This window comes from Antechinus flavipes, chromosome 5, assembly GCF_016432865.1.
Source record: "Antechinus flavipes isolate AdamAnt ecotype Samford, QLD, Australia chromosome 5, AdamAnt_v2, whole genome shotgun sequence".
Taxonomy (NCBI): Eukaryota; Metazoa; Chordata; class Mammalia; order Dasyuromorphia; family Dasyuridae; genus Antechinus; species Antechinus flavipes.
The window spans coordinates 14,728,783-14,752,103 of NC_067402.1; the positions used below are offsets into that span (position 1 = coordinate 14,728,783).

Consider the following 23,321-nt stretch of genomic DNA (forward strand, 5'->3'; position numbering starts at 1 on the left):
TTCTGAACAGGCATGAGGGCATGATTGATTGAGTGATAGAGATGATTAAAGCAACATTGTGGATCAATGTTTGGAGAATATGAAGGATATCCATAGAGGAAAATACAATTAAAAGGAACCCTTCCTCTGCCTGCATTTTTGATTTCTTTCACAGGCTAATTATACACTATTGCAAACTATGATTCTTTCTGTACAGCAAAATAACTGTTAGGACATGTATGCTTACATTGTATTTAATTTATACTTTAACATACTTAACATGTGTTGGTCAACCTGCCATCTAGGGGAGGGGGTGGGGGGAAGGAGGGGAAAAATTGGAACAAAAGGTCTGGCAATTGCCAATGCTGTAAAATTACCCATGCATATAACTTGTAAATAAAAAGCTATTTAAAAAAAAAGGGGGGGAACCCTTCCCCGAGCTCTGTCTCTTAATAGAATTTTTTTTCAATTGCATATAAAGACAGTCTATATATATATATATATATATATATATATATATATATATATATATATATAATATATATATATATATATATATATAGAGAGAGAGAGAGAGAGAGAGAGAGAGAGAGAGAGAGAGAGAGAGAGAAGAGAGAGAGAGAGAGATCGAGATCACTTGCCATCTGGGGGTGGTAGGGGAAGAGAGGGAGAAAAAAAATGAAACGTAAGGTTTTGTGAGGGTGAATGTTGAAAACTATGCATATGTTTTGAAAATAAAAAACTTTAATAAAAACAATTTTCATATATTGGATTACTTGCTGTCTAGGGAAAGGGGTAGAGGTCATGGAGGAAGAAAAATTTAGAACATGAGGTTTTGCAAGTTGAAAACTATCTTTGTATATATTTTGAAAATAAAAACCTATTGTTATAAAAAATAAAGATAGTTTTTTTACCATTCTTTTTTGTGGGATTTTGAGTTCCAAATTTTTTTCTCTTCCTCTTTCCCTTCCCCTTTCCCAAGACAGCAAACAATCTGGTATAGGTTATACATGTACAATCATTTTAAATATATTTCCATGAGTCACATGTTGAGAAAGAAAAAATCAAAGCAAAAGGGAAAACTATCAGTAAGGAGGAAAAGGGAAAATAGTATCTTTGATCTGCATTCAATCTCCACAGTTCTCTGGATGCACGTGGCATTTTCCATCCCAAATCTATTGGAATTATCTTGGATCAGGATCACTGTGTTACTGAGAAGAGCTAAGTTTATCATAGATAATCACAACACAGTGTTGCTGTTACCGTGTCTGAGTTTCTGTCTCAAAAGAGAGCCTTTGACTTATTCTTTGCCCCAAACCAAGCTTGATACCCCAAATCCCCTTTTATATTATGTGTGTTGTCTTCCCTATTAAGCTCACTGAGGGCAGGAATCTTGCTGCTTTCTTACATTTCCCATACCGTTCCTGGCAAACAATATGTCCTTAATGTATACTTTTGTTCATTTATTGTTTCACTCGTTCATTCACTCCTTAATGTATACTTTTGTTCATTTATTGTTTCACTCGTTCATTCACTCCTTAATGTATACTTTTGTTCATTTATTGTTTCACTCATTCATTCACTCCTTAATGTATACTTTTGTTCATTTATTGTTTCACTCATTCATTCACTCCTTAATGTATACTTTTGTTCATTTATTGTTTCACTCATTCATTCACTCCTTAATGTATACTTTTGTTCATTTATTGTTTCACTCGTTCATTCACTCCTTAATGTATACTTTTGTTCATTTATTGTTTCACTCGTTCATTCACTCCTTAATGTATACTTTTGTTCATTTATTGTTTCACTCATTCATTCACTCCTTAATGTATACTTTTGTTCATTTATTGTTTCACTCATTCATTCACTCCTTAATGTATACTTTGTTCATTTATTGTTTCACTCATTCATTCACTCCTTAATGTATACTTTTGTTCATTTATTGTTTCACTCGTTCATTCACTCCTTAATGTATACTTTTGTTCATTTATTGTTTCACTCGTTCATTCACTCCTTAATGTATACTTTTGTTCATTTATTGTTTCACTCGTTCATTCACTCCTTAATGTATACTTTTGTTCATTTATTGTTTCACTCGTTCATTCACTCCTTAATGTATACTTTTGTTCATTTATTGTTTCACTCGTTCATTCACTCCTTAATGTATACTTTTGTTCATTTATTGTTTCACTCGTTCATTCACTCCTTAATGTATACTTTTGTTCATTTATTGTTTCACTCGTTCATTCACTCCTTAATGTATACTTTTGTTCATTTATTGTTTCACTCGTTCATTCACTCCTTAATGTATACTTTTGTTCATTTATTGTTTCACTCGTTCATTCACTCCTTAATGTATACTTTTGTTCATTTATTGTTTCACTCGTTCATTCACTCCTTAATGTATACTTTGTTCATTTATTGTTTCACTCGTTCATTCACTCCTTAATGTATACTTTGTTCATTTATTGTTTCACTCGTTCATTCACTCTTTAATATATACTTTGTTCATTTATTGTTTCATTCATTCACTCCTTTAACAACTAGAAGAAATGAAATGGAGACTGGGTTAGACATAAGGAGAATGACAGTGGAACAAGTTCTAAATAAATTCTCATTATTTCCAGAAGGACTGATGGGTGATCTTGCTTGGAGCTATGGAGGAGGCGAAGGAGTCTAGATTGTTTGGGTTTTTGTTGCTATATCCCCAGCATTTATCATAATGCTTGGCTCATGACAACCACTTAATAACTGTTCTTTCATTCACTCATGATAATAATTAAGTTACAGGATATTAAGATTTATATTATTAGGAGTGGATCGATGGCACAGTGGATAGAATATCAGCTCTGAAGTCAGGAGAACCAAGTTCAAATGCAATACCAGATACTTAATGAGTATCAGCTGTGTGATCTGTCATTTAACCCCAATTGCCTCACAAAAAAACCAACAATAACAAAACCCCAAAGATTTATATTATCTAACGACACTAGTAATTAAAAAGATAAAATAAACAATAGTTCATCACAATATTTTTATGATCATATTTACATGATGCAATTAGGTTCTAGTATTTTCTCTTCCTCCTTCCCATAAACCCAAACGTCTGCATTTTTCCCCAGGAGTTCCCTTTTTTCTCCATCTTGCCTCATCTCTCTAAGCAGAGATAATCCCCCTGATCCAAGGCCATTCTACTGCCCTTCCAGACTATATGGTACCTTCCCCATCTCCAGTGGGGTGGAAAGAAAATGGGACTCCAATTCTGTGGATGGGATTCTGTGACCTCTGAGAGGATCATATTCCAACTCTGAGCTTTTACAACCACGACAGTAACTATTTCCCCTTCCCATTTAGCTGAACAGCTCTCCATTACTTCTGGTCTCATTTGTGAATTACAATGTTGAATCCAAGGTAGTTTTTTCATGTTGTTCGCCCTGACTGTGGGTGCCCTGGGTGCCCCCAAATTGCTAGTTACAGCTTTGCTTCTTCAACCATGAAGGCTCAGAAATCAGGAAATGGGAGCTGGCTATATTTAACTGGGAGAGGATTGTGGGACTGAGCCAGTGCACTCATGAGGGACAAAGGTCAGAACACAGGTCTCTGGTTTCTGGAGTAGACTGAGCTTCGCTAATGGCCACAGGGCGACCACTTACAAGGGGAGCATTTTAAAGATGAAAATCATAAAGAAAAAAATGTGAGACAAATATAAACATGTGAGGAAGGAGCCCGTAAAAATCTTCCTAGGAAATTTCAATGCTCTGTCCTAGGTTCCCAGAAATAACATCCGTGTTCTTTCCAGTGAGTTGAGTAATCAAACCTCCTCCCTGGTGGAAAGGAGCATGGGACACTGGAAAATGGGCTTGATCTCAAAAACAGAGGGAATGGGCTAAAATCCTGGGTCTGCGGTTTAATAGCTGTGTGGCCTTGGGCGACTCAACCTTTTATGCCTCAATTTCCTGATTTCTAAAACAAGAGGGTTGGAATAGATGGTCTCTGAGGCCCCTTGAAAGTTCTGAATCCAGGATGCTGTGACCCCCTTGGGGCACATCTACTGATGTGACTCAGGAATTTTTCATTCTTCCCAAGATGAAGAAAAGTAGGATGGAATTGTGGTTAAAGAGCCTGGACATTTACAAGCTCTGTGACACTGGACAAGTCCCCAGTGTTTGCCTCAGTTTCTCCATCTGTAAAATGAGCTGGAGGAAGAAAGGGCAAATCACTAGAGTATCTTTGCCAAGAAAATCCAAAGGGGTCATAGCCTGAAGAGGTGGACACAATTAAAACGACTGAATAACTGAACAATAGACTATCATTTGGGGCACAGTGGATGCAGTATTGAGTCTGGAGTCAAGAAGACTCATCCTGAATTCACCCAGAACATTAAAAGCCTTCTTCTCTTGAACCTAATCCTGGAAATCCTGCTGGCCCTCTTGTCTCCTGCCTTGGAGCTCCTGACTAGAAGCCTGCCTGTAATTGTCCAGGTCCAGGTTTCCCAAGCTCCCAAGCTTTTCACTCTTTCTTTCTTTGCTAATATTCGGGGTCTCCCCACCCTGTATCCTAAAAGTTTTTGTTGTTTGTCCTCTGTTCTCGAAGAGGACCATGATACTGGGGGACGTGACACCATGACACCGGGGGGCGTGACACCATGACACGCAGGTAAATTGCATTTGGAGGGCTATACAAAATCACAAGCCTCACTTTTTCCTCTGGAGCCTTCTGGGTCCAATGGCCAGATATGGAACTGGCTCTTACCCTTAAAGCACCATAGAAATATCAGCCATGCACTGTGGTGACTGCCTACAGAGGAAGGCTGGGATGACAACGGGAGTGATAACAGACCGTTAGGTTATGAGAGGCGAGTGACTTTCCCAGCCTCCCACAGCATTTCTCCTTTGGATGACCCTTAGAATCCTTCCCCATTACCTTCTCGATTCTGTTTCTGTATACTGGAACCAGCTTAGCCTGCTGGAATGGAACCAGCACCAAGAACACCAGGATCTTTTCAACTAGAGGCCTTTTAGTCCAGCCCTCTCATTTTATAGATGAGGGAACTGACGTCCAAAGAACTGAATTGACTTGAGATGACATGACTTATCCAGAATCACACAGGTAGGAAGCATCAGAGAGGGATTTGAACCCAGGTTCCTTGATCCCAGAGCCACTTTACCCAAAAGCGCTTGGCTTTATTTCAGAAAAAACCATTAGAACCACTTACGCTGAAGCACGTGCTCAGTCCAGGCCACTGCAAGACTTTTTTTCGGGGATCAGAAATTTTCAGGATCTCATGTCGATATGGATTACCTGAAAATTCCAGGGGAAAAAAAACAAATCAAAACTCAGATGCCAGTGTAGACATAGGCTGTTATATTTTTAACGGAAAACGGGAGAAATGATTCCCATTTTTTTCCCCCTGAGGCAATTGGGGAATTAAGTGACTTGTCCAGAGTCACAGGGCTAGGAAGTGTCCGAGGCCAAATTTGAATTCAGGTCCTCCTGACTTCAGGGCTGGTGCTCTATCCACTGCACCCCCCAGCTGCCCCAATGATACCCGATTTTAAAGTGTTTTATAGACATGATCACACTTAGTCCTTACAATAACCCTATAATAAGAGTACTATTATTATCCTCACTTTACAGGTGAGGAAACTGAGGCTTTTGGCGAAGTGCTTCCCAAACCTTAAAGAATCATGGGAATATCAGCTGTGCCATACAGTGGTTCACTCCAAGGGACAGGGCACAGTAATTAATAGTCCTAACAACTGACTTTTATCTTATGGCAAGTGAGTGACTTGTCCAGAGTCACATAACTAGGACAAGTCAAAGCTAGGATTTGAACTCTGGTCTTCCTAACCCCAAATCTAGTACTGTAGTCACTGAATAACCTTGCTGCCTAAAAGATAAACCGTTTCGGGTTGTTTCAAGGACCAGCAGGAATATAAAGCAAAGCACTTTAGAAACCTTTAAAGTCCTGCTATCACCACGACCGTCTTCATCTCTCCCTGCAGAGAAGTCCCTGAGCTGAATAGCAGACATCTCAATAATGTTTTAAGATTTGCAAAGTACTTTACAGACATGATCTCATTCGATGGGGAGCAAACACGCCTTGGATTTCCCCCCAGTGACTCTATTATAAATGACAGGGATCCTTCATTTAACCCAAATGTTCGTTTCTCCGGAGAAGAATGATCTTAGGCAATGTTTTAACATTAGGCAACATTTAAAAAGAATATTTAAAACCCGAGTTCTCTCCAGAGACAGCGAGAACCCATTCCTCAAAAGAATGGCTGAAAGTCAACTTTTGTCCTTAGTCTGATTTCTATTCTCCATGATGCTCTCTGAGGTCTCCTCTTGGCATGAAGACGACCTTGGGTTCACGGTAGCTCTTGCCAGAAGGCGACGGTGTCTGCTATCAAGTTAAGTATTGGCCAGTGACAATACTGCTGGCTGAAGGACAGGAAATTTTATCACCAAGCTGGCCATAGGACCACATGGAAGATCATCTATTAAGTTACAGAAGGATGGTGATTAGTGTCTGGGGAGGGCTTGCCCTAAAACAAAGTGATGGAGGCCTTGAGTACTGAAATAGCTTGATCCTAGGCTAGGGTTTCTTAAGAGGTAAGACTGTACAAGAAACATGGGACCATCCTCTCCTCTGCAGTAAATCCTTGGGGGGATGAGGGAAAGATACTTATATTTTTAATTTTCTTTATACATTTTCACGTGGTTGGTTTTTGAGAAATATTCTTAATAGGAATTAAAATAATATAGGAGATTAGAAAAGAATCAAATATTCTACCAGGGAATATGAGTCATTGGTTTAGGCAATGGTGGGGTAAGAATAATTAGCAAGGGGCAGCCAGGTGGCGCAGTGGATAGAGCACCAGCCCTGAAGTCAGGGGGACACGAGTTCAAATGTGACCTCAGATACTTAACACTTCCTGGCTGTGTGACCCTGGGCAAGTCTTAATCCCAATTGGCTCAGCAAAAAAAAAAAAAAAAAAACCAATAATAATAATAATAATAATAATAATAATAAGCAAGATCAATCCAGTGATTGACAAAGTCACTCTACATGGCGTCTCCTTAGATACTGACTAGCTGTGTGGTGACCCTGGGTGGATAATCTCACTTATCTTGCCTTTCTTTTCCTTCTTAAGAATAATGACTTCACCTACTTACTCCCTCACCAGAGTGGCTGTGAGGACCCAAGGAGGTAGCATTATTTAAAGTATTTCCCAAACCTGAAAACTCTACATAAATGCTGCTGTTACAAAAGGCAAATGCACTTAAGTAGTCTGCATTGGTCCCCCTGAGATCAGTGGCAGGAAGGAGGCAACGATCCCCAAAGTGGAGAGCCGAGTGACAAGAAATCTTCATCTCGAGGCTGTAACTGACATCTGAGATGCATAAGTGTGTAAGAGTTTGAGGAGTCTGGGGGTATCGGAATACAGCTGCCGGATATGATGCCTGCAGAACTGTGGACAGAAACTCACAATATTGTCCAGGAGGCAGCGAAGAAAAAGAAGGGCAAGAAAGCAAAATGGCTGCCTGGTGAGGCTTTAATAAATAGTTGAGGAAAGAAGTGAAAGAGAAATGGAAAAGAAAGATGTCGCCAGCTGAATGCAGAATTCCAGAAAATAGCAAGGAGAGATGGGAAGGTTTTCTCGAATGAGCTAAGCAAAGAAATAAGAAAAAAAGAGTAGAATGAGAAAGGTAATGGATCTCTTTCAATAAAATTGAAGGTACCAAGGGGATTGTTTTCATGCAGAAATGGGCATGATAACAGATCAAAATGCTAGGGACTTAAGAGAAGTAGAAAGGGTGACAAAAATACAGAACTATGATGAGAAGAACCTCACTGATTGCCCTCCACAAATGATTTGTCACCAGCTCTTGCCAAGTCTCCCTTTGCAGTATCTTCACCTCAGTCACACCCTTTCCATTTCCCAGTTTGAAACCTTGGCATCATGCCCTGCCTCGATTGCTGCCAACAGGGCAGACACTCCCCACTGTCTGTGTCTCAGCCCGTCCTGGTTGGGTGGAGACAAAGAATTATGTCATCGGTAAGCAGCATGGCAGAGGGAGGGAGCCAGAATGGTCAGCAGAAAATGAGCCAGATTTCAAGCTGCGGAGATTTGTCTTTGGGGTGGACTGGAGGCTCACGCACTGGTCTCTCCCAGACTCTTGCTGTTTATCTTGGTCCTCTGTCCATTTTCTGTTGCTTTGTACTCTAGACCACACATCCCTTCCATTGACCTTCTACTTCCGTTAATCTTCCAGTTCCTCTCTGTGCTTTCAGAAGGAGGCCATGACATATTCTTTTCTGCCCAATCCCATTGGATTTATCATATATTAAGATTTCTTTCATCATTTTGTTCCTCTGTTTAAGTCTTCACTAAGAGGAAAACCATCCTGCCCTCATGTCTCTGTTAAATCCTGTTTGGTTCACTGAGCTATGTGCTCAGCATCCCTTCAGACTCCGGGGGATACAGAAGAAATTCACAGTCTCACTCTTAAGCGTCAGAAGTTCCCTTCTTTTTTCATGGAATGTGTGATCTCATGGTTATGGACATCACCCTCCTTGGGGTATATCAATCCATCCTTCCATCCATCAATCAGCACAGATTTATCATGGGCCTCCTTCTACATGCCAGGTTCTGTGCTTGACAATGAGTATGAAAATATACAAATAAAAGAGTTCTTTACCTCAAGGAAGTAATCTTCATTCAAATAATGGGCCCTCTATGCCTTCTAATCTTGTTAAATTTGTATCCACACCTGTACAGGAATCCTCCCCTGAGGATCTGGGGGCCTTCCTTTTTTTTGACTTTGACTATCTTACGGATCTTGAAGCACGATTTGGGTCATCCATCCATCCATCCGTCCTTCCATTCATTCAATCACCTATGACCCCTGATCCCGAATATCTGCTTGGGCTGCTATGAGGATGCCTTTTAGGCCACTTCTTTGGGGGAAGTCTTCCTTGGAGATATATTTCAGCCCACTGGTATCTACTGTGCGTCTTTCTGCTGCTCCTACAATATTGATATCTTTGAGATGATAGTTTTTCATAATTCATAACTATATAAAAATTCTTAGACTTTTGGTACTAAATTAAGCTAAAATATTATATACACGCACATACTTATTAAACTAAACTAAAATTTTTAGTATCTCCCTTGGTACTAAGAAATGGAATTTTATGACAATGAAGAATGAAGACAATGATTACTAAATCCGATCTTAAACAATGAACATTTATGGAGCACCTACTATGTGCCAGTGACTGTGGGAGTCCAATGAACATACAAGTAAATGACCAACAGCTTCCCTCACAGAACTTGCACTTCTGCGGAGATGCAACCTGTATTGAGTTAAGTGCCTATTTCACTAGGATAAGTCTATTTAGCCATTTGGGTATTTTGTCAGGTATTCTGTCTGGACATTCAGTAATCTGGTCCATAAGTATGTCTTAAATATCTACTATGTGCACCAACTGCCCCTGATAAAAGCAACGGCAACAAACCAGTCATCTTGACTTGTAGTTTTGACATATGTACTTTCCTAGGTCTAGGACCTACAGAGAGAAATTTGGATTGCAGATACTTCTGGGAAAAACCTTTAGCTACTCATCAGCTCCCTAGCTCATCCATTCTAATGCTTTATTGAATGAGCTACCATTAGATTGTGTGCTCTTTGAGGTCAAAGAATTCTTTTGCCTTAATATAGTGCTTGGCATACAGTAGGTACTTAATACTTGTGGACTGACTGTGCAGCCAGAACACGGAATAACAATAAAATCTGATACTTATTTAGCACCTTAAGGTTTCTAAAAGTACCTTTTAACTTTCAGCTCTCTTGAGCCCATCAACAACTCTGTGATGCAGGTATTATTCCTATTTTATAAATGGGGAAAGTGAGAATCAGAGCTCCAGAGAGGTGTCATTTTAATGTAATGGAAAAACAAAAAAACCAAACCAAACCAAACAAAAAAAACATTCAAGTTATTCAATATAATTTGCCCAGCAAATGTAAAAGTGAGACAATCTCTGTTCTCAACTAGCTCACATTCTAATTGGGAGGGACAACATATATAGAAGAGTTTACCTGCAGAGCAGGTGGAAAGTTTGTGTTTCCACATAAATCACTGGCATTTCCATATATTACCAACAAATTTCAGCAGCAAGAGATAAAGAAATTCCATTTAAAATAACTGTTATCCAAGATAAAATATTTGAGATTCTATCTGCCAAGACAAAGCTAGGAACTATATGAACACAATTACAAAACACTTTCCACATAAATAAAGTTAGAGCTAAACAATTAGAAGAATATCAAGTGCTCATGGGGTAGGCTAAGCTAATATAATAAAAATGATAATTCTACCTAAATTAATCTATTTATTCAGGGCCATCCCAGTCAAACTCCCAAGAAATTATTTTAGAGAGCTAGAAAAAAATAACAAAATGCATCTGGAAGAACAAAATGTTAAGAATTTCAAGAGAATTAAAAAAAAACAATCTCAAAGACATCAGTATTATAGGAGCAGCAGAAAGACACACAGTAGATACCAGTAGGCTGAAATTTATCTCCAAGAAAGACTTCCCCCAAAGAAGTGGCCTAAAAGGCTTCCTAGTTGTACCAGACCTAAAACTGTATTACAAAACAGCAGTCATCAGAACCATTTGGTACTGGCTAAGAAATAGAGTAGTTGATTGATGGAAAAGTTTAGATTCTCAAGACATAATCAATGACTATAATAATCTAGTGTTTGATAAATCCAAAGACTCCAGCTTCTGGGATAAAATCTCACTATTTGACAAAAGTTGCTGGGAAAATTGGAAATCAGTTTGGCAGAAACTAGGCATTGATCAACACCTACCACTCTATATAAAGATAAGATTGAAATCAATTCATGACTTAGACATGAAGAATGATACTATAAGCAAAGAACAAGGGATAGTTTACCTCTCAGATCTATAGAGAAGAAAGGAATTTATGGCCAAAGAAGAACTGGAGAACATTATGAAATGTAACATGGATAATTTTGATTATATTGAATTAAAAAAGGTTTTGTACAAACAAAACCAATGCAGCCAAGATTAGAAGGGAAGCAGAAAACTGTGGAAAATTTTTTACATCCAAGAGCTCTGATAAAGGCCTCATTTCTAACGTATATAGAGAATTAACTCAAATCTGTAAAAATACAAGCCATTCTCCAGTTGATAAGTGATCAAAGGATATGAACAGACATTTTTCAGAAAAGATTAAAACCATTTCTTATTGGGAAACTTTGCTTTACCTGTGGTAGACCTTTTCTTCTCTTCTTGTGAGACGATGACAATGACACAAGGAGACTGTGTCTCCTCCCCACTGAGAGGCCGTTATATTGTCTGACCTCTCTCCTCTTCCTCTGCCTCCAATTTATTTTCTCAGTCCATGAGCAACACCTGTGTCAGTAAAGGCTGCATTGCAATTCCTTTAGTTGTTCACAGCTGTGGAGGCTCTCGGAGAATTGACCTCCCCCTTACAGTGCACTAAGACATGGTCCTTAACAATTTCTAATCATATGAAAAAACGTTCTAAATCACTAATTTTTTTTTTGGTGGCAAGTCCTTTTATTTTTCTTGGATTTTGTTATTTTCTCTCTCTCTTTTTTTTATTATAGCTTTTTATTTACAAGTTATATATATGGGTAATTTAACAGCATTGACAATTGCCAAACCTTCTAAATCACTATTGATTAGAAAAATGCAAAGTTAGAGGTAACACTATACACCTCTTAAATTGGCTAAGATGACAGGAAAAGAAAATGATGAATGTTGGAGGAGATGTGGGAAAATTGGGACACTAATGGCTCAACCATTCAATACACAACAAAATTTGAAACTATGCCCAAATTCCCAAGGGCTATCAAATTGTGCATACCCTTTGATCCAGCAGTGTATCTATTGGCTCAATATCCCAAATAGATCATAAAAAAGAGAAAAGGTCCTATGTATGCAAGTGGCAACCCTTTTTGTAATGGCAAGGAACTGGAACCTGAATGGTTGCCCATCAGTTGGAGAATGGCTGAATAAGTTATGGTATATGAATGTTATGGAATATTATTGTTCTGTAAGAAACAATCATGATTTCAGAAAGACCTGGAAATGAACTGATGCTAAGTGAAGTGAACAGAACGAAGAGAACATTGTACACGACAACATTAAGATTATATGATGATCAACTGTGATGGATTTGTCTCTTTTCAATAATGAGATGGCTCAATGCAATTTCAATAGACGTGATGGAGAGAGCCATCTGCATCCAGAGAGCGTACTATGGCAACTGAATATGAATAAAAACATAGTATTTTCACCTTTGTTGTTGTTATTTTTTTCCTTCCTCCTTTCCCCCCTTTTTAATCTGATTTTTTTCTTATATAGCACAATAAATGAAAATATGTATAGAAGAATTGTACATGTTTAATATATATCGGGTTACTTGCTATCCAGAGGAGGAGGTAGAAGGGAGGGAGAAAAATTTAGAACACAAAGTTTTGCAAGGGTGAATCTTGAAAACTATCTTTGCATGTATTTTGAAAATAAAAAGCTATTATTAAAAAAAAGAAAGTTTGTGTATTTTCTTGTGGTTGGTAGTCAGGATTAATGGGAAGTCTGACGGTCCTGAGAGGTGGGAATATTGGGAAGGACAGATCCTGACGAGTTCAGGGTAGGGAGAAGGACACACAAAGGACGCTTATAACCTATCCAGTGGTTTCTGGGCAGGCCAGTATTTTCTGACTCTTAGGTCCAGTCAAAACCACATGTCTGTTCACGGCCATGTTGCCTCTCTAAGAAGATGATGTTTCTGTCTATATGTACAAAAAAGTATAATAAGTAGTCCTTTTCATAATATCCCCAAATTGGAAAATAAAAAGGTATCTTCCCTACTGGAGAATGACTGTATCAACTGTAGCATATGATTATAATGGTGGTATGATTTTTCCATAAGAATTGATGAAATAGACAGACTCAGAGGGGAGGGTCAATATGAAAAGATGCAGAGTGAAGTCAGGAGAACCAGGAGCACTTGGAGAAAAATTTGGACCACAAGATTTTGCAAAGGTGAATGTTGAAAATTATCCCTGCATATGTTTTGAAAATAAAAATCTTTAATTTATATAAAAACCCCTCAAAACTCCTGCGATAAATAGAAAATAGTTCAAAATAAATGAAGTTGAAACATCCTACTCACCTCCTGACACAAAGGTGATGAGACTTATTAACCTGCTGAAAGAGATTTAACATTTTCTGAGAAGGTTAATGTGACATTTTGGCTTAGTGGAACATATGGCTATCGAGGACCTTATTTTTTCAGGATTTTTTATTTACCCTATGAGAGGATGGGGGGGGAAGGTTAATAAAATATTTGTTAATGAAAAAACATATAATAATAATAATAATTTTTAAACAAAAATATAGTTTGAGGCCTAGTGGAATTTTCTAGTTACTTTTTTCCTGAGAAACTTTTATTTGAACTTCTTAAAAGATAAAAATAAATATCAAGCATTCACTCTCTCTATTGATCACTCCAAGAGAATGAGGTGGGTGGGAGTCTATTCTGACACTTTTTCTTCTACTTAAGCTTTCTTTCCAGAAGAAATCAATTTTTCTCTTTCTTTCTTCATGCATCACTCATAACCTTTATTAGAATGAACCCACATCCTTGACCTCCCCAACATTTTCATTACTTTTAGAGATAAAACCAACTGCTTTGTCCTTCCCTAATGGAAATCTTTCCTGACTTCTGTAAAGCCTTTTATGTCCATCATGAGTTTTGTCTCTTGACATGATTTCTTTTTCCAAAAGTTTCTTGGAACATGTCAAATGTCTCAATTGCAGATATTAAAGCTTCAAAAGAAAACTCCATTGGTTATTAATCCTTTGTCCTAAATAAAGGCTATTCATGTTTCAGTTGGAACAAACACCACACTTAAACTGAATATAGCAGGGATGGTGAGATGGGAGGCCGATTCTAAGAATATGGTTGTCGATATCGTATTTCCTTTTCTTCTTATTCAAGTCACAGAAAAGAGTTTATTCTCATTATTTTGAAGTTAGTTCTTCTACCTCTTGAAGCCAAAAGTAGGAGTATATAGCAAACACTTAATAAATATTTGTTGGGAGATGGGCTGATAAAACACTTCTTAGAGTTTGAAAGGGAGGTCAAGGCTGGTGATGTCAATCTGAGAAAAGTTCTGAAAGTGGTCCACATATGGTAGAGTAATGACAAAGTTAGAAATGAAGGACTAAACTTCGGGGAAGAACCAAAGTTCATGGGAAGACAGAAGACAAAGAAGACTGATTTATGTAGGATTGTATCATCACAAGGTCAGAGATTTAAACTCAGCCTCAGAGGGTCCCTCGTCTAAACCCCTGTTCCAAGAAACATGTCAAATGTCTCAATTGCAGATATTAAAGCTTCAAAAGAAAACTCCATTGGTTATTAATCCTTTGTCCCAAATAAAGGCTATTCATGTTTCAGTTGGAACAAACACCACACTTAAACTGAATACAGCAGTGATGGTGAGATGGGAGGCCGATTCTAAGAGTATGGTTGTCGATATATTTCCTCTTCTGCTTATTCAAGTCACAGAAAAGAGTTTATTCTCATTATTTTGAAGTTAGTTCTTCTACCTCTTGAAGCCAAAAGTAGGAGTATATAGCAAACACAATAAATATTTGTTGGGAGATGGGCTGATGAAATACTTCTTAGAGCTTGAAAGGGAGGTCAAGGCTGGTGATATCAATCTGAGAAAAGTTCTGAAAGTGGTCCACATATGGTAGAGTAATGACAAAGTTAGAAATGAAGAACTAAACTTCAGGGAAGAACCAAAGTTCATGGGAAGGTAGAAGACAAAGAAGACTGATTTATGTAGGATGACATCATTATAAGGTCAGAGATTTAGACTCAGCCTCGTCTAAACCCCTGAATTTTATAAGTGGTGAGACTGTAACCTTAGAGAAGTTAGGTGATTAACTAAAGATCCTGCAGATTATAAGTGACCAATAGTCAAGACTTGATCAAATCAAGATTTGATTTCAACTCCAGGGCTACGGCAGGAAAGGTCTAAAGAGGAAATGATAATCAGAGTAAGTCAAGGAGAATAAAGACTGAGAAAAGACCATGTTGCTCCTAATTAAGAGATCAATGGTGATTTTTGAAAGGGTATAATTGAAGAGCAGACAAAATGGGTAGCTGTGGAGTCTAGACAGGCAGAATAATACCATGGACAGTGCCCAAAGGGAAGGTTATAGGGAACTTCTCAATCAGGAAGTATCCCTAGAGTTTTAAGAGGAACCGGATAGAAGGGAAGGAAGAGGCAACTTGGTGAAGTGAATAAATAGCTGTTTGTGGAGCCAGGATGACCCAGGTCAAGTAGTCCTGCCTCTGACACATATTGGCCGTGTGATCTTCTGCTCTGTCCACACAGTGGAGAAGGAGCTAATCTGCTTAGGTAGAGGAAGCTTCTTGACTTGACTATCAACCAACTTGACTACAGATCAGTCTATTCATGGATAGTAGAGAGGGGTCTGGTGAGGAGGGAACTGGATCACATTGGGATCAGGCTGGTCCATAGACAGTGGCAAGAAAAGCCCTTGGAAAGGACAAAAGCTTCGCCTCCTGGGTGGGCTACATTTCCTTTATTTATAGTTGGCCATAATCATTTGTCAAAAATGAAGGAGGGGGAAGAAAGTGGAAATAGCTTGGAATAGTTGCTTTTACTTACAATCTCTTGACATGCTACTTTTCTTATTTTTTTTTTTTTTTTTTTTTTTTTTTTTTTTTTTTTTTTTTTTTAGAGAATGAGTTTAAAGTTTATTAATTTTGGAATAAGTATTCTTTTTTTTTTTTTTTTTTTTTTTTTTTTTATAATAAATTTTATTTTATTTAATAATAACTTCGCATTGACAGAATCCATGCCAGGATAATTTCTACACGACATTATCCCTTGCAATCACTTATGTTTCGTTTTTTCCCCTCCCTCCCTCCTCCCCCCCCCCCCCCAGGATGGCAAGCAGTCCTATATATGCTAAACATGTTGCAGTATATCCTAGATACAATACATATTTGCAGAACCAAACAGTTCTCTTGTTGCACAGGGAGAATTGGATTCAGAAGGTAAAAATAACTCGGGAAGAAAATCAAAATTGCAAATAGTTCACATTCATTTCCCAGTATTCCTTCTTTGGGTGTAGCTGTTTCTGTCCATCATTTCTCCAATGAAACTCAGTTAAGTCTCTTTGTCAGAGAAATCCACTTCCATCAGAATACATCCTCATACAATATCGTTGTCGAAGTGTATAATGATCTCCTGGTTCTGCTCATCTCACTTAGCATCAGTCCATGTAGGTCTCTCCAAGCCTCTCTGTATTCATCCTGCTGGTCATTCCTTACAGAGCAATAATATTCCATAACGTTCATATACCACAATTTACCCAGCCATTCTCCAATTGATGGGCATCCATTCATTTTCCAGTTTCTAGCCACTACAAACAGGGCTGCTACAAACATTTTGGCACATACAGGTCCCCTTCCCTTTTTTAGTATCTCTTTGGGGTATAAGCCCAATAGAAACACTGTTGGATCAAAGGGTATGCACAGTTTGATAACTTTTTGGGCATAATTCCAGATCGCTCTCCAGAATGGCTGGATTCGTTCACAACTCCACCAACAATGCATCAATGTCCCCGTTTTCCCGCATCCCCTCCAACATTCATCATTGTTTTTTCCTGTCATCTTAGCCAATCTGACAGGAGTGTAGTGATATCTCAGAGTTGTCTTAATTTGCATTTCTCTGATCAATAGTGATTTGGAACACTCTTTCATGTGAGTGGTAATAGTTTCAATTTCTTCATCTGAAAATTGTCTGTTCATATCCTTTGACCATTTATCAATTGGAGAATGGCTTGATTTTTTATAAATTTGAGTCAGTTCTCTATATATTTTGGAAGTGAGGCCTTTATCAGAACCTTTAATTGTAAAGATGTTTTCCCAGTTAGTTACTTCCCTACTAATCTTGTTTGCATTCGTTCTGTTTGTACAAAGGCTTTTTAATTTGATATAATCAAAATTTTCTATTTTGTGATTGGTAATGGTCTCTAGTTCATCTTTGGTCACAAATTTCTTTCTCCTCCACAAGTCTGAGAGATAAACTATCCTATGTTCTTCTAATTTATTTATAATCTCGTTCTTTATGCCTAGGTCATGGACCCATTTTGATCTTATCTTGGTATGTGGTGTTAAGTGTGGGTCCTTGCCTAATTTCTGCCATACTAATTTCCAGTTATCCCAGCAGTTTTTATCAAATAATGAAATCTTATCCCAAAATTTAGAATCTTTGGGTTTGTCAAACACTAGATTGCTATAGTTGACTATTCTGTCTTGTGAACCTAACCTTTTCCACTGATCAACTAATCTATTTCTAAGCCAATACCAGATGGTTTTGGTGACTGCTGCTTTATAATATAATTTTAGATCAGGTACAGCTAGACCACCTTCATTTGATTTTTTTTTCATTAATTCCCTTGAGATTCTCGACTTTTTATTGTTCCATATGAATTTTGTTGTTATTTTTTCTAAATCATTAAAATATTTTCTTGGAAGTCTGATTGGTATAGCACTAAATAAATAGATTAGTTTAGGGAGTATTGTCATCTTTATTATATTTGCTCGGCCTATCCAAGAGCACTTAATATTTTTCCAATTATTTAAGTCTGACTTTATTTGTGTGAAAACTTTTTTGTAATTTTGCTCATATAATTCCTGACTTTCCTTTGGTAGGTAGATTCCCAAATATTTTATGCTATCAACAGTTATTTTGAATGGAATTTCTCTTTGTATCTCTTGCTCTTGGATTTTGTTGGTGGTGTATAAGAATGCTGAGGATTTATGGGGATTTATTTTGTATCCTGCTACTTTGCTAAAATTATGAATTATTTCTAATAGCTTTTTAGTAGAATCTCTGGGGTTTTCTAGGTATACCATCATATCATCTGCAAAGAGTGATAGTTTGGTTTCCTCATTGCCTACTCTAATTCCTTTAATCTCTTTCTCGACTCTTATTGCAGAGGCCAGTGTTTCTAATACAATATTGAATAATAATGGTGATAGTGGGCAACCTTGCTTCACTCCAGATCTTACCGGGAAAGGTTCCAGTTTTTCCCCATTGCATATGATGCTTACTGAAGGTTTAAAATATATGCTCCTAACTATTTTAAGGAAAAGTCCTTTTATTCCTATGCTCTCAAGTGTTTTTATTAGGAATGGCTGTTGGATTTTATCAAATGCTTTTTCTGCATCTATTGAAATGATCATATGGTTTTTGTTTGGTTGGTTGTTGATATAGTCAATTATGTTAATAGTTTTCCTAATATTGAACCAGCCCTGCATTCCTGGTATAAATCCTACTTGGTCATAGTGTATTATCCTGGGGATGATTTTCTGTAATCTTTTTGCTAATATTTTATTTAAGATTTTAGCATCAATATTCATTAGGGAGATTGGTCTATAATTTTCTTTCTCTGTTTTCAGCCTACCTGGTTTAGGTATCAGTACCATATCTGTGTCATAAAAGGAGTTTGGTAGGACTCCTTCAATCCCTACTTCTTCAAATAGTTTATTTAGCATTGGAGTTAATTGATCTTTAAATGTTTGATAGAATTCAGATGTAAATCCATCTGGTCCTGGGGTTTTTTTCTTAGGGAGTTGATTGATAGTTTGTTCTATTTCTTTTTCTGAGATAGGAGTGTTTAGGATATTTACTTCTTCCTCTGTTAGTTTAGGTAAGCTATATTTTTGGAGGTATTCTTCTATTTCATTTAAGTTGTCGAATTTATTGGCGTAAAGTTGGGCAAAGTAACTCCTAATTATTGCTCTAATTTCCTCTTCGTTAGTGGTGAGTTCTCCCTTTTCATTTTTAAGACTAACAATTTGATTTTCCTCTTTCCTTTTTTTAATCAGATTTACTAAGGGTTTGTCTATTTTGTTGGTTTTTTCATAGAACCAACTCTTAGTTTTATTAATCAATTCAATAGTTTTTTTACTTTCAATTTTATTGATCTCTCCTTTTATTTTTTGAATTTCAAGTTTAGTGTTTGATTGGGGGTTTTTAATTTGTTCCTTTTCTAGCATTTTTAGTTGCAAGCCCAATTCATTGACCTTCTCTTTCTCTATTTTATACAAATAGGCCTCTAGAGATATGAGATTTCCCCTTATTACCGCTTTGGCTGCATCCCATACATTTTGGTATGATGTCTCATTATTATCATTTTCTTGGATGAAGTTATTAATTATGTCTATAATTTGCTGTTTCACCCAATCATTCTTTAGTATGAGATTATTTAGTTTCCAATTATTTTTTGGTCTACTTTCCTGTGGCTTTTTATTGAATGTAATTTTCAATGCATCATGGTCTGAAAAGGATGCATTCACTATTTCTGCCTTACTGCATTTGAGTTTGAGGTTTTTATGTCCTAATATATGATCAATTTTTGTATAAGTTCCATGAACTGCTGAAAAGAAGGTGTACTCCTTTCTGTCCCCATTACATTTTCTCCAGAGATCTATCATATCTAATTTTTCTAGTATTCTATTTATCTCTTTGACTTCTTTCTTATTTATTTTGTGGTTTGATTTATCTAATTCTGAGAGTGCAAGGTTGAGATCTCCCACTATTATAGTTTTACTGTCTATTTCTTCTTGCAGCTCTCTTAATTTCTCTTTTAGGAATTTAGATGCTACACTACTTGGTGCATATATATTTAATATAGATACTTCTTCATTATTCATTCTACCCTTTAGCAAGATATAGTGCCCTTCCTTATCTCTTTTGATTAGATCAATTTTTGCTTTAGCTTGATCTGAGATCAGGATGGCTACCCCTGCTTTTTTGGCTTCACCTGAAGCATAGTAGATTTTGCTCCAACCTTTTACCTTTAACCTGCATGTATCACCCCGCTTCAGGTGTGTTTCCTGTATACAACATATTGTAGGATTCTGGCTTTTAATCCATTCTGCTAACCGCTTCCTCTTTATAGAGGAGTTTACCCCGTTCACATTTATGGTTAAAATGACCAATTCTGTATTACTTGCCATCTTGTTGACCCCGGTTTATGCTTTTCTCCCTTCTTACTCCCTTACCCCCTCCCTTACCCCCCTTCCCAGTATTAAGCTTGTGAGCTCCCCTTGCTTCTCACAGCCCTCCCTTTTTCAGTATCCCTCCCCTCCCCTTAGAGTTCCCCCCCCCCAACTTACCCCTTTCCCTCCCAGTTCCCGTATTCCCTTCCACTTAGCTTATTCCTTCCTTTTTCACTTTTCCCTTCTCACTTTTCAATGAGGTGGGAGAAGTTTCACCATAGATTGAATATGTCTAAAATTCTTCTCTTACTGCCAATTCTGAAAGCAGTAAAATACTCACTATTTTCATTCCTCTCCATTCTTTCTCTCAGATATACTAGGTTTTCTTTGCCTCTTCATGAAATGTAGTACCCCCACTTTCCCTTTTTTCTAGTACAATGTCCTTTCCTCAACTAGTTTCTAGAACAAGGTATACATGTATTTTTTATACATCTTTACAGCCGAAATATAGTTCCCAAGATTAATCTTTACCTTTTTAGATTTCTCTTGAGTTCTGTGCTTGTAGATCAAATTTTTTGTTAAGTTCTGGCTTTTTCATCAGAAATAGATGAAATTCGCTTATTTCGTTGAATGACCATCTTCTTCCCTGGAAAAAGATGCTCAATCTCGCTGGGTAAGTTATTTTTGGTTGCATACCAAGTTCCTTAGCCTTTCGGAATATCATATTCCAGGCCCTTCGATCCTTTAATGTGGATGCTGCCAGATCCTGGGTGATCCTTATTGTGGCTCCTTGATACTTGAATTGGGTTTTTCTAGCCGCTTGCAGTATTTTTTCCTTTGCCTGAGGGTTCTGGCATTTGGCCACTATATTCCTTGGTGTTTTGATTTTAGGATCCCTTTCAGTAGGGGATCGATGAATTCTTTCAATGTCTATTTTACCTTCTGTTTCTATGACTTCTGGGCAGTTCTCTTTGATAATTTCCTGGAAGATAGTGTTCAGGCTTTTTTTTTCATCATACTTTTCTGGAAGTCCGATGATTCTCAGGTTGTCTCTCCTGGATCTGTTTTCCAGGTCTGTTGTCTTCCCCAGAAGGTATTTCACATCCTTTTCCATTGTTTGATTTTTTTGGATTTGCTTGACTGATTCTTCTTGTCTCCTCGAGTCATTCAATTCCAATTGTTCGACCCTGATTTTCAGTGAGGTATTTTCTTCACTCACTTTTTTAAGATCTTTTTCTAATTGTCCAATTGAGTTCTTTTGTTCTGTGGAATTTTTTTCCATTTCGCCAATTTTGTTTTTTAGAGAGCTGTTTTCTGTTTCCAGTTCACTAATCCTATTTTTCAAGGATTTGGTTTCTTTATCCACTCTCTCTTTAACTGACTTCTCCAGGCTCTTTTGCCAAGCCTCCCTCTCCTTTTGCAGAGCCTCCCTCTCCTTTTCCCATTTTTCTTCTAGCTCCCTTGTGAGAGCCTTTTTAATTTCCTCCATGAGATTCATCTGTGCTGAGGGATATAAGGTCTCCTCCTTCGGGGATTCACCTGGGGACTGTTTGTTTTTAGTCTCCTCAGGGTTTGGAGTCTGCTCTTTATCTGTATAAAAGCTGTCCAGGGTTAAATTCTTTTTCAGTTTCTTGCTCATTCTGTCTATTTATCAAAGACAAACTATCAAAGAAACAGAAGGAAAAAAAACCCCTTGAATGGAGGCTGCTTTCTTTGGGGGAGGGGCAGGGTATTCGTGAGGCACAGGTCCTACTGTGCTATGGCGCCTGCGCACTGAGATCCGAGCGCTCTGAGATCCGAGCGGGCTAAGACACTGTGGGGGAGGGGTGGCCAGGTCCCTAGAAACTCCAGCTGTTTGGGATTGTATTCTTCACCCCGGTGTTTTTAGCTTCTCTGCTGGGCTGCTGACTTGCTCCTATAGCAAAGCTCTCACCGCAGAGACGGCTGCGGTCCTACCCCCTCTCCGCTCCACCCGGTTCTGAGCTGCTATCTGTGCTCTGGTTGCAGCTGCTGCTACCCGCAGACTGCTTCCAAATACCGTCCCCGCCCTCGCGCAAAAACAGACCTTTCTTGACGAGTCTCAAGGATGGTTTCTCTTGGTAAGTAATTGTATGGTTTTTTTTTTCAGTCGAGCATTAATTCAGAGGCATGAAATGAAATGAATAGTGAGAGAAAAACACGGAGATTACACAGAAGTGTATTTCCTCTCCGCCATCTTGGCCGGAAGTCGCTACTTTTCTTATTAATGTGATTGATGATCAATCAATTATAAGATCATAGATTTAGAGTGGAAAGGGCCTTTAGAGCATATTAAGTCCATCTTCTTCATTTTATAGTCAAGACCCAAGGGATCTAGTTGCCCAAGCTCCTACAACCAGCACATTCTGAAGTTGAATTTGAACCCAAGTTTTCCTGAGTCCAAATTCATCGGTAGCTCTTCTACATGATATTGCCCTAATAATAGCCATCTAATTGCTACTTACTAGTGCTAGACTATTGTAAATGAAGATAAAGAGATTAAGAGAAGAAGGATTATGCCATGAAAGTCAACAAGAGATAAAGAAAACAATTTGCTAAGCAAGAAGCAATGAGGGTCCACTTTAGGTTAGATAGCATGAATCTGGAGTGGGTTAGACTGCACCTGGGGGACTTTCTGCAGCACTACTGTGACCTGGGCATAGGAAAAAAGCAAAGGACGGTGGGAAAGCAAGTGATCAGCAAATATTTAACAATGATGGAGCACACTACATAGAGAACTGACATAACCTATGCTTTAGGAAGGAAACAAGAGGCCAGGAAATTGTGCTGAATAAACTGGGGATGTTTGGCCAGAAAAAGGAAAGACTTGGGAAATCATTCAAGCAACCAATAAATATTTGTTAAGCATACAAAATGTGCTAAACACCATGCTAGATTGGGGAATATAAAGGCAAAAAAATGGCTGCTGTCCTCTTGGAACCTGTCACGCCAGAGAAACAACCTGCAAAGGCTTTAGACGTGTGATACTAAATGTGTCCTTATTAGAGAAGAGTCTCTGGGACTGAGTTTTACAATAAAAATGAAAAAATCAATAGCATTTATGTAATACTTCATAGTTTGTAATGCACTTTACAGAGAGTATCTCATTTTTATCCTCCTGGGAGGGAGGTTGCTATTATCCCTATTTTTCAAATGAGCGAACTGAGGAAATAAAAAAAAAAAAACAAATCTATATT

At 37.8% G+C, this 23,321-nt stretch overlaps 1 protein-coding gene across 1 annotated transcript in view; it reads right to left on the reverse strand.

Moving 5' to 3' along the window:
* Positions 1-23,321, reverse strand: part of C5H7orf31 (chromosome 5 C7orf31 homolog) — a 66,631-nt gene that overhangs the window by 14,740 nt on the left and 28,570 nt on the right. Inside the window, exon 7 of the mRNA XM_052001014.1 lies at positions 5,198-5,283. Coding sequence (XP_051856974.1) covers positions 5,198-5,283 — 86 coding nt within the window. The remainder of the gene's footprint in view (positions 1-5,197; positions 5,284-23,321) is intronic.